The following is a 12,075-nucleotide window of genomic DNA, read 5'->3' as shown; positions in this document are numbered from 1 at the left end:
TGTCTGATTTGGGTTTCTTTCTGTCGTCCGTTTTATCGTGAAGAGAAAAACAAGGCTGCTCTTCTTCTTCCTTTTTAATGGCGGTTGGCAAACAACTTACCGCCACCTACGGAAATGGAGTGTGAGTCTGGATATCTAAGTAATACTAAAAAAAACCCCAAAAAACTAAATTCTTCTAATCAGACCAGATTCTTCCAAGAAGTGAAACAAAAACCTAAAGCAAACTTTGTCTGAATTTTTCTGAAGAATTGTATTTATTCTTAAAGGCGCACTTTCTGGGCGGCACGGTGGTGTAGTGGTTAGCGCTGTCGCCTCACAGCAAGAAGGTCCGGGTTCGAGCCCCGTGGCCGGCGAGGGCCTTTCTGTGTGGAGTTTGCATGTTGTCTGCGTGGGTTTCCTCCGGGTGCTCCGGTTTCCCCCACAGTCCAAAGACATGCAGGTTAGGTTAACTGGTGACTCTAAATTGACCGTACAGTGGTGCTTGAAAATTTGTGAACCCTTTAGAATTTTCTATATTTCTGCATAAATATGACCTAAAACATCATCAGATTTTCACACAAGTCCTAAAAGTAGATAAAGAGAACCCAGTTAAACAAATGAGACAAAAATATTATACTTGGTCATTTATTTATTGAGGAAAATTATCCAATATTGCATATCTGTGAGTGGCAAAAGTATGAGAACCGTTGCTTTCAGTATCTGGTGTGACCCCCTTGTGCAGCAATAACTGCAACTAAACGTTTGCGGTAACTGTTGATCAGTCCTGCACACCGGCTTGGAGGAATTTTAGCCCGTTCCGCCGTACAGAACAGCTTCAACTCTGAGATGTTGGTGGGTTTCCTCACATGAACTGCTCGCTTCAGGTCCTTCCACAACATTTCCATTGGATTAAGGTCAGGACTTTGACTTGGTCAGTCCAAAACATTAACTTTATTCTTCTTTAACCATTCTTTGGTAGAACGACTTGTGTGCTTAGGGTCGTTGTCTTGCTGCATGACCCACCTTCTCTTGAGATTCAGTTCATGGACAGATGTCCTGACATTTTCCTTTAGAATTCGCTGGTATAATTTAGAATTCATTGTTCCATCAGTGATGGCAAGCCGTCCTGGCCCAGATGCAGCAAAACGGGCCCAAACCATGATACTACCATCACCATGTTTCACAGATGGGATAAGGTTCTTATGCTGGAATGCAGTGTTTTCCTTTCTCCAAACATAACACTTCTCATTTAAACCAAAAAGCTCTATTTTGGTCTCATCTGTCCATAAAACATTTTTCCAATAGCCTTCTGGCTTGTCCACATGATCTTTAGCAAACTGCAGACGAGCAGCAATGTTCTTTTTGGAGAGCAGTGGCTTTCTCCTTGCAACCCTGCCATGCACACCATTGTTGTTCAGTGTTCTGATGGTGGACTCATGAACATTAACATTAGCCAAGGTGAGAGAGGCCTTCAGTTGCTTAGAAGTTACCCTGGGGTCCTTTGTGACCTCGTCGACTATTACACGCCTTGCTCTTGGAGTGATCTTTGTCGATCGGCCACTCATGGGGAGTCCAAACTCTTTAGAGATGCTTTTGTAACCTTTTCCAGTCTGATGAGTATCAACAACGCTTTTTCTGAGGTCCTCAGAAATCTCCTTTGTTCGTTCCATGATACACTTCCACAAACATGTGTTGTGAAGATCAGACTTTGATAGATCCCTGTTCTTTAAATAAAACAGGGTGCCCACTCACACCTGATTGTCATCCCATTGATTGAAAACACCTGACTCTAATTTCACCTTCAAATTAACTGCTAATCCTAGAGGTTCACATACTTTTGCCCTCTCAGGTTAGCCCAATAACCCAGGGGTAACTGATCCCTCCTGATATACACGGCTGCTCTCTCAGCCAATCAGATGCCGCCGTCTCATCCGGGAATGTCACCTGCACCGCCCATGCTGAGCGAGTTAGCAACTAAATTCGACAATTTGTTATAGATATATTTAACAAGGGAAATAATTTTTGCCCTGGTATAAAAATAAAATTTTGATTTCAAACTTGTCTGTAAGTAAATAAATAAACAAGCCCGGAATATCGATAAAATCGATAAAGATATTCTATCACTAATGCTAGCGACGGCACAGAGCAGGTGATTATGGGATGGGCCGTTTCTATGGCGACGACGATTCGGGGGGGGGGGGGGAATACGTAGTTTATTAAAAAAAATAACAACAACTTTTAATTAATGTTAAATAATACATCACGGAAAAATTGATTGACGTTTTATTTATTTATTTATTTTTACTGAAATTAATGTTTACTTCCGCTGTCTCTGTGACGCAATCTGCCGAATACGTCGTTGCCTAGCAACGGAGAACAAACAGGAAGTGTCGAACAGCAGTAAAGGTTGAGAATGCGGCTGGTTAGATTCGTTAGATAAAATTAGATAAAATTTAAATTTTTATTTTAAAAAATACTAAAAATATCGCTGTGTTTAGGCGAATTCAGAAGAAAATCTAAGAAGCTCATTGGTGGATTTGTGTCAAGTGTAAGTCACGTGACATCAATAGTTCACCTATAATTGTATTGTAGCATCTCTTATACAGTACTGTAAATCTCTCTCTCTCTCTCTCTCTCTCTCTCTCTTTATTACCCCGCCCCGGGACGGAGTCCACCAGGGGGTGAGGTAGTCTATTGTTTTTTGTTGTTTTTTTGTAAATGATATTACGGGAAAACAGCTGGATCAATCTTCATGAAACTTTCAGGATATCAGAATCAGAATTACTTTATTAATCCCCGGAGGGAAATTCAAATTTGCTGCCAAGCTCCTGAATCAAAGAAGAAATAAACATGTCTAAAAATAGAAGATAAAATCGTATGAAAAAGGAATAAATAAAAATAAAATAAATTTAAATAAGTTCAATAACTTAAGTAAAAGCAAAATGAAGTGATTTTATATACATATATTGCACATGGGGCGGCACGGTGGTGTAGTGGTTAGCACTGTCGCCTCACAGCAAGAAGGTCCTGGGTTCGAGCCCCAGGGCCGGCGAGGGTCTTTCTGTGCGGAGTTTGCATGTTCTCCCCGTGTCCGCGTGGGTTTCCTCCGGGTGCTCCGGTTTCCCCCACAGTCCAAAGACATGCAGGTTAGGTTAACTGGTGACTCTAAATTGAGCGTAGGTGTGAATGTGAGTGTGAATGGTTGTCTGTGTCTATGTGTCAGCCCTGTGATGACCTGGCGACTTGTCCAGGGTGTACCCCGCCTTTCGCCCGTAGTCAGCTGGGATAGGATCCAGCTCGCCTGCGACCCTGTAGAACAGGATAAAGCGGCTACAGATAATGAGATGAGATGAGATATTGCACCTGAGTGAAGGATGCATGGTAAGACAGTGCACCACAGTTATACAGTGGCGTTGTGCAGCTTGACTGCAGCAGGTAGGAATGATTTCCTGGGTCTCTCAGTTGTGCAGCGTGGAGGAATCAGCCGTTTACTGAACATGCTCCTGTGGCTGATCAGCTCCATGTAGAGGGTGGGAAGGACAGTCTAAGGTTGTTTTTATTTTGGACAGTGTCCTCTTCTCCAACACCACTGTCAGAGAGTCCAGTTCCACGTATACAACATGGCCGGCCTTCCTGATGATCTTATTGAGTCTGTTAGTGTCCTTCACCCTCAAGCCGCTGCCCCAGCAGACGACAGCGTACAGGATGGCGCTGGCCACCACAGACTCATAGAACATCCGCAGCATCGTTCGGCAGATGTTGAAGGACTTAGGCTGTCTCAGAAAATAGAGACGGCTCCGGCCCTTTTTGTGTACAGTGCCTACGTTTTTGGACCAGTCCAGTTTATTATCCAAGTACATCCCCAGGCACTTATATTCCTCCACCACGTCCACACTGACCCCTTGGATGTTAACAGGGTTCACCCGAGCCCTGATTCTCTTCAGATCGACCACCAGTTCTTTCGTCTTCATCACGGTGGTTCTTCCTGCTCCACGTGACAAAGTTGTCCACCACCGTCCTGTACTCACTTTCATCACCACTGGTAATACGGCCAACCACTGCAGAGTCATCAGAAAATTTCTGGAGGTGGCAGGTCTCCGTGCAGTAGTTGAAATCAGTGGAGTAGAGAGTGAAAAGGAAAGGAGAAAGGACAGTCCCTTGCGGAGCCCCGGTCATTGGGATAGATGGTCATTGGTCTCAAATAGAACCTCCAACATTTTGAGGGCCATCCGGTCAAGGTCACCAAAAAGGTAAAAATCGTTTTTGTTGTGTCTACTGACTCATATAGAGGTGCGAGTCATACGAGGCAGCAGACACAACAAAATCGTGCTGTAAGAATGTAAGTGTAACGATCGCGCACTGTGCATGCGCGTACATGTGTTCCGATTAAAATGGTCGCTTAGTGTATACAATTCGATTCACCATTTAAAATAAATGGACTACAGAAATCACTTTCAGACATGTTTATGTTTCTTCCAGAGGGAAAGTGCGTTCCACTGAGCTCTAGCACCGGGCCATTTCCGGGAATAAGAGTTTGGGTCATGGTGACAGTGTGTGTGTGTGTGTGTGTGAGCCTCGGTTCAGTTTCAGTTTCCAGAACTGTATAAAGAATAATATAAAGTACAGACACTTGGTATATTTTACTTCTGTGATTTTTATTAAATTGTTCATTTTTGGATTACGCTTCATTTTTGTTCTACTGCCTCACAGGGTAAATATATATGCTGTATTTACTGTATGGACACGGGATCAGAAAACTATTTTATTTATAACCAGGAGCCACGTGGACCCATAGGGGACCGATTATTTTTTTTCATGATATCTTCCTTTATATTCATCATAAGGGCGGCACGGTGGTGTAGTGGTTAGCGCTGTCGCCTCACAGCAAGAAGGTCCTGGGTTCGAGCCCCGTGGCCGGCGAGGGCCTTTCTGTGTGGAGTTTGCATGTTCTCCCCGTGTCCGCGTGGGTTTCCTCCGGGTGCTCCGGTTTCCCCCACAGTCCAAAGACATGCAGGTTAGGTTAACTGGTGACTCTAAATTGAGCGTAGGTGTGAATGTGAGTGTGAATGGTTGTCTGTGTCTATGTGTCAGCCCTGTGATGACCTGGCGACTTGTCCAGGGTGTACCCCGCCTTTCACCCGTAGTCAGCTGGGATAGGATCCAGCTTGCCTGCGACCCTGTAGAACAGGATAAAGCGGCTAGAGATAATGAGATGAGATGAGATATTCATCATAAGTGCTTGTGGGTGAGGTTTGTTTTGCCTGGAAACACTTGTTCTTTCTATTTTTCTAATTCCTTCTTCAACTTACAACTTTTTAGAAATTAATCCAAAAGGAATACAGGAAGTTCACACACATTGCACACTTTAGAAAATAATCACTTAGAAAAAAACTAGAATGTAAACATGATTATTGTCTGTCACTCTTTTAATCTCTTTCCATCCTTCTTTCTGTCAGAAAACTCAGTTTTTCATTTCTCTCTCTCCTGTTTATAAAGCCAGGTTTGATGTAAAGTGATCCTGATGGCCAGTACACGGAGGTCAGAGTGCTCGCCGCCGGTCATTGATGCGTCTCGCGCTCTGGTGGCATTCGGTACGCGCGCGATCCCGAAGCTGTTGTCGGAGCTGCAGGCTGAGGAGCTGCAAATCCGCCAGGCGGCGCTGTGTTCCATCTGTGACCTGCTGCACGACCCGGAGCGGGCATACGAGGCCCTGCATCTCGGTCCTGACATCACATCACATCACCATGATATTACACCACACTGTGATTGGCCAGAGGGTGTTGATTAATTCTCTATAACAGCAGCTCTGACAGTAGTGCAGCTGCAAATCACAGGTGTCAATAGGGGTGTTCACACGGCAACTTTTACTCCGGTGTAGCACCGGGGCTGCCCCGGTAGAGCGTTCACACGGTACAAAGTTATAGCGATGTAGCCCCTGAAAGCTGCTTAAACCGGTGCAAATCTAACCCTGCTCGGGAGGTGGTTTAAGAAATTTACTCCGGAGTAAATGCTAGTTTGCGGGGCAGCACCGATATAAAATGGGCCGTCTGAACGCTACAGGGGTAGACTCGCTACGCGTGAGGAGAGTTGATTACATACAAGCATTGCATAATTTGCATCCTGGTATTTTGCGCTTCCAAAATGGCGAATATCAACAACAACAGAACTGCGTGTCTTCCAGTGTTGCCAGATTGGGCGGTTTTAAGTGCATTTTGGCGGATTTGAACATATTTTGGGCTGGAAAACGTCAGCAGTATCTGGCAACACTGGTGTCTTCATCCACATTGTTTTCCTGGCGCTTGGTGATGGCCATGACAACCGGGAAAAGGAAGTACATTTTCACGCATGCGCATATTTCATTTCCGCATTATTACTATCGTATAGCACGGTCGCAAAAACTGCCGTGTGACCGCAAGTGGGGCTGCACCGGTGCTAACACGCTTCTCTCTAGTAAGCAGGTTTGTGACGTGTGAACGCTCCACAAAATTTACACCGGTGTAAGATATATCGCAACAAAATACATCGGTGCAGCATCGATGCAAATATGTGCCGTGTGAACAACCCTTATTAAAGCGCTTGATGTGATTTGTTATCGTTTCTATAGTAACGGCTCGTTCACAGGGACGTGTACGATAAATAAATCATGACTAGGCTGAGAAGGTGTTTTAGTTTAGCTTTGTTTATGTTGGAAGGAGTCTCCAGCATCAGCGCTTTGTAACATCTTCAGGACTGAGGAGTTTACGCTTCTTCGTGGTTTCTCTGTAACACGACAAGCTGTGATTTTTATCTTATTAACTTCAAGAGACATAAAAAAGATGCTGTGAGGGAACTACTGTTTATAGCTGCTATAATGTGAGAACTTGTGCCATGTAGCGTTAAATATATAAATATATAAGCGGGTAGAAAGTATGCTTTTCAATAATCAATAACATTTGTAATTGTTAGCAAATCACTGTAGTGTAAGAGGAATAAAACACGTCCTGTTACAGGAAAATAATCATCTGAGTAGAAAGCCATATGTTAATGGTTAGAGAAGCAGCTTTGGGACCGAAAGGTTGCTGGTTTGATTCCCTGGACCATCAGAAATGGCTTTCTATTACATATTTATTGCATTAGTATCATGTGACTATGCTGTATGGAATGTATTTATATAAAACACCTCATGGTAAATTCTCTTGCTCTTGGTCTTTAGTCTTCTAGAAGTGAGAAACATTTAGTGCAGTGATAAATAAATTAATCACCCTGAAGACTAGACATTAATGCTGAGTTATGAACGCCCCGGTGGTCGAGTCTGTAATAAAATAACCAGCATTAATAATGTTCCTGAGATCAGATCGTCCCTCAGACGCGACGGTGTGATGATTTAGCTGCAGCTTTCACTCACTCGAGTGTCTCGTCTCGTGGTGTTCAGGTTGTTTAGAGAAACTGAAGGTGTTGCTGAAGGATGACAATGGCACGGTGAGGACCAAAACGAGCGAGGTGCTTCATCAGCTGGTCACACACAGCATGGGGAGGTGAGGCAAAACTTCTTCTCATTAGCACACTCTGTTCCCTGATGAGATACGGTGACAGTGTGATGGTTCATCTGTTTCTAGAAAAGCTTATATTGATGATTTAGAAAGTGTTTGAGGGCTTATTTGAGATGCCCATGAGAGTGTGTGTGTGTGTGTGTAGAGAGGCCATTCTGCAGTGTGATGCTCTCGGGCCTCTGTCAGAGCTGTTAGATGAGCCGGAGGACGCCTGCCGTGAGAACATACACCGCATCTTAAAGACGTTATCTGAGTTTCCAGCAGGTGCGGTGTGTATGATGTCTCTCGGTTTGGTGCCGAGGCTTGTGATGAAGGTCTCGGTGGAGTGTGAGAACATCCGGGAGCTCGTCCTGTCCACGCTCACCGGCTGTATGAGACTGGATGCTCTTCCTGCTCTGGCCAGCGATGCTGTACCCATCCTGAAAGAGCAGCTGCTCCACCCGTCCACATGCATCCGCCGCGCTGCCTCCTCCGCCATCATGGCCATCAGGTGAACGCCACACCTTTAACACACACACACACTTACACATAGAACTACACCTCACTCAGGGTGTATTCAGACCAGGATAGTTCGATAGTTCACTTGCTTTGGTCCGAACCAAATGTTTTTTTTATTTTTTCATTTTGGTGCGGTTCGCTTTCACACTGTACATTTTAGTAAGCGGACCAAAATCTGTCAACAAAGCCACGCGCCCTGAGGCCGTTCAGCTATTGGTCAGAGACGACACGCGCACAAAGCGTTAAGTTCAAAAGTAGTCATGGAGGCTTTCCGTGCTGTTATTCTTTTTAATGTCATCAAAGCTATATGTTTTTTCCAGTTTTTACTGTTTTCACAATTGTGCGATTACGATGCTGTTGTACAAGTAATTTATCAACGATGACTTCAAAGGGCAAGGCGGCTACGGAGGATAGCGCTGATGAGCGCACATCATGTTGTGACAGTTCTGGCTCTTCAAGCAAGACGGAGGAGGTATGTGTCGGGATATTCGCCTTATCCATCGTAATAGATGAATTTCTTTTTTGCGTCGCTAGTACCGCCACTTTTTGAAAGAATGTCCCTGATTTTAATGTCGGTCTGACGGAGTTTCTTCACTTTTAGCCGACATTGTTCTGGGGAGCGCGTGAACCTCTTCTCCTTCATTTTCTCACTGAATACAGCAAACACGTCGGCATTTTTGTGTGTTCTCTCCAAAAGCTCAGATATGTGGACATCTGCCCATATATCCACAAGGGTACGCGTTTCTTCCTCGGCCCACGTTTGCCCCTACTCATTTTTTGTACTCTGTAGTCTAGCCTACCACTGGTCTGAATGACTGAACGACTGTTGTAAGGTTCCCTTGACAACCGAAACAGTGTTTGCACTTTGTGGTGGAGTGTCAAGACTCTGTTTCCCATAATGCTCGACAAACGACGGAAGCTCCCGAGGTACAAAAAAGCAAAACTGTCAGATTAGGTCCGGTCTGCTTTCACACCTCCAAAAGGTCCGCACCAGGGTTCCTTTGGTCCGGACCGAGTCCGACCTTGCAGCTCGGTCTCGGTCCGCTTGTTTGGTCCGGACCAGAGTTCGGTGGTTTGTATTCAGACCAACCCAAAAGGTCCGGACCAAGGGAAATTTGGTTCGTTTGGTCATTTGGTCCGGACCAAACAACGTAGGTGTGAATACGCCCTTAATCCCCATAGACCTGTAAATACAGCTTTATGTACTAGAGCTCCGCCCATCACACACACACTCACACCTTTCATCAAATAAACTACACCTGTATAGAGTCACACACTGATTCCACACTGTGATGGCATCTTCCTCCTTCTTTCACCTCCTCCTTTCTGCTCTCTGTCCTTCTTCTCATTTCCTCCTCTCACCCTCTTTTACAAATGTTCATTATTTATTCATTTTTCCTCCCTCCTTTCTCTCTCTCTCAGTCCATTTGTCTCTCTTTCCACTTTCTGTCTTTCATGCTTCTCTGTCTCCCTCTTTTCCTCCTCCTCCTCCTCATGCCTCTTCTTCTCTTCCTCTTTCTGTTTTAATCTCTCTCTCTCTCTCCCTCTCTCTCTCACCTCTCTGTTGTCCCCCTCAGTGTCCCTGCGGAGGGGAAGGTGAGGGTGTGTGAGGTTGAGGTTGTACCCATGTTGGTGAAGCTGCTCTCTGATGATGATGTGGAGGTCAGAGCCAACGCTGCCAGAGCCCTAATGTACACCGCTGTCATCACCGAAGGTCAACACACACACACACACACACTCTCTCTCTCTCTCTCTCTCTCTCTCTCTCTCTCTCTCTCTCTCACTGTAACTGTAGTATTTATTAGATCATCCGTGTATAGTGATGTAATGTTGTAGACCAGCTCTTGACTCCTGTCCTGTGTGTACACTGTGAAGGTAAATATCAGGCTCTGGAGGCCGCCGCTGTTCCTCCTCTGCTGGCTTTGGTGGACAGCGAGGAAGAATCGTTGTGTCTTAGCGCTCTGCGTGCGCTCACCTGTCTGTCCCAGGCCCCGAGCGGCCGAGCACAACTCATCCACCACCTACCTCAGCTGGAGGCCCGACTCAGCCACCCCGCCTCCATCATCCAGAGCGCTGCAGCCACCGCCATCCAGGTCATCTCCTGGACGCCCTGAGAGCAAGCGGAAGGAGAGAATTTGATGAAAATAATACCACGGCTAATTAAATTATTTAACATAACGGATTAAAAACAATTTTTTTTTGTTCTCTGCTGTGTGTTCGATTAAAGTTAACTCGTTTTCAATAGCTAGGGTTGTTGTTTGGGGGCAAATTTGCGAAACACATCATTTATGCTTCTGTATTGCAATCGATTCACATGAGTGTCATAGTGATGTCATATAGAGGAGGTCCTCCTTGCTTTGGACCAATCACATCCGATATGCAAATGATTACACTATTATTATTATTTATAAAATACCCTGGAAAATTTTAGCTGCAGAATCTAGTTGTAAGTTAAGTTAGCTAGCATGAAAAAAAAATCATGGTTGTCATGGTAACATTATATTTTGACAGTTTTTTTCCTCTGCTGAACAGTTCAGTGAGAAAATGACACATCTGTCCTGGAATCAGCTCCTGTGGACTGCAAATGGGACGGCATGAGGGCGTGGCCAAATTTGCATATGGGTGTTTATTCATCAGTCACGGCATTGTTAATAAAGGTACAGGGGCCTCATGTACAAAGCTTGCGTACGCACAAAAAAGCTACGTACGTCACTTTCTGCGCAAACATTCGTATGTACAAAGATTGACTTGGCGTGGAAAAGTGCGGTACTCTACGCAAACCTCATGGCTGGCGTACGCACATTTCTGGTGCATCTTGGTACTTGGCGACACTTAGAGGCAGAGCAACGCAACTACATTTAGGCCTACTCGGTCAAGAGTCATGACATGGCGATAAGAGGCATCCAAAAATGCATCGGAACATCAGGATGCGTGAATTGAAATGTATGTCAGTCATACGACATTGTCGAGACACATAATGCGAGACTGTTGGGTAAATGCCAACAGATCCATCAACCATCCCTTCCGTATTGTAATTACGGGAAATGAGAAACCCCAGCAATATCATTTCGATATTATTCCCATTGACTATTGGTTAATTAATTAAATTAAAGAATGCACATGCAGGACCATGCATTGCAGCTAGCTTATTAGATCTTCCTCGCGCATTTGCCGCGAGGTGTCAGACTGAAATATTATTAGTTGATGTTGCGTGGGGTAGCCTTATCACATAATTACCAAGATCAATATATGAAACGATTTCCAAGTGGGGCGGCACGGTGGTGTAGTGGTTAGCGCTGTCGCCTCACAGCAAGAAGGTCCTGGGTTCGAGCCCCGGGGCCGGCGAGGGCCTTTCTGTGCGGAGTTTGCATGTTCTCCCCGTGTCCGCGTGGGTTTCCTCCGGGTGCTCCGGTTTCCCCCACAGTCCAAAGACATGCAGGTTAGGTTAACTGGTGACTCTAAATTGAGCGTAGGTGTGAATGTGAGTGTGAATGGTTGTCTGTGTCTATGTGTCAGCCCTGTGATGACCTGGCGACTTGTCCAGGGTGAACCCCGCCTTTCGCCCGTAGTCAGCTGGGATAGGATCCAGCTCGCCTGCGACCCTGTAGGACAGGATAAAGCGGCTACAGATAATGAGATGAGATGAGATGAGATTTCCAAGTGCGTACAAATCAGACACAACCGTGGTGTGTGGCGTGTTACACAATGTGGCGCAGCGGCACGGCGTGCCAATAATGGAGCGAGACCTGCCGGCGGACCCAGACCCTGGGCCTCACAATGAGGTGCCACAGCGACATGGCATACAAACCCGGCAGCGCTTAATAGCCACAATGTGAAAAGGTAAGGACAGACGGGACACCATTTTTTAAGATATTCTTTTAATGTGTTATTCAGTTCCTTCAATTCCTCGCGGATTCCCTCGAGGTTGTCGTTAATCGCCTCTATCCCCTTTACAATTTCCCCCAGCAACTCAAGGACCGCGCGAGTCAGCACCCGGCCTGTGGACCCGGCGACAGGGGCAGGCGATGGAGAAGGGGGCAGGTGACAGTGACGCTGGATCCGCTCGGCT

General features: G+C 45.5%; 1 protein-coding gene across 1 annotated transcript; it reads left to right on the top strand.

Moving 5' to 3' along the window:
* Nucleotides 1-5,500: 5,500 nt before the first annotated feature.
* On the top strand, nt 5,501-10,120 carry rsph14 (radial spoke head 14 homolog). The gene is made up of 5 exons (XM_060930653.1): nt 5,501-5,699; nt 7,391-7,493; nt 7,654-7,998; nt 9,584-9,720; nt 9,882-10,120. The coding sequence occupies exons 1-5, from the start codon at nt 5,501-5,503 to the stop codon at nt 10,118-10,120; spliced, it is 1,023 nt and encodes a 340-aa protein (XP_060786636.1).
* Nucleotides 10,121-12,075: the final 1,955 nt, after the last annotated feature.

Source organism: Neoarius graeffei, chromosome 10 (genome assembly GCF_027579695.1).
Source record: "Neoarius graeffei isolate fNeoGra1 chromosome 10, fNeoGra1.pri, whole genome shotgun sequence".
In the NCBI taxonomy this organism is placed as follows: Eukaryota; Metazoa; Chordata; class Actinopteri; order Siluriformes; family Ariidae; genus Neoarius; species Neoarius graeffei.
Note: the sequence above shows the minus strand (reverse complement) of the source record. Positions and strands in the feature narration are given on the sequence as shown.

Coding starts and splice junctions, on each gene's coding strand:
- rsph14 (XM_060930653.1), top strand. CDS start 5,501: ATGGCCAGTACACGGAGGTCAGAGTGCTCGCCGCCGGTCATTGATGCG. Junction 7,999..9,583: donor TCCGCCATCATGGCCATCAG/GTGAACGCCACA, acceptor TGTCCCCCTCAG/TGTCCCTGCGGAGGGGAAGG. Junction 9,721..9,881: donor CACCGCTGTCATCACCGAAG/GTCAACACACAC, acceptor TACACTGTGAAG/GTAAATATCAGGCTCTGGAG.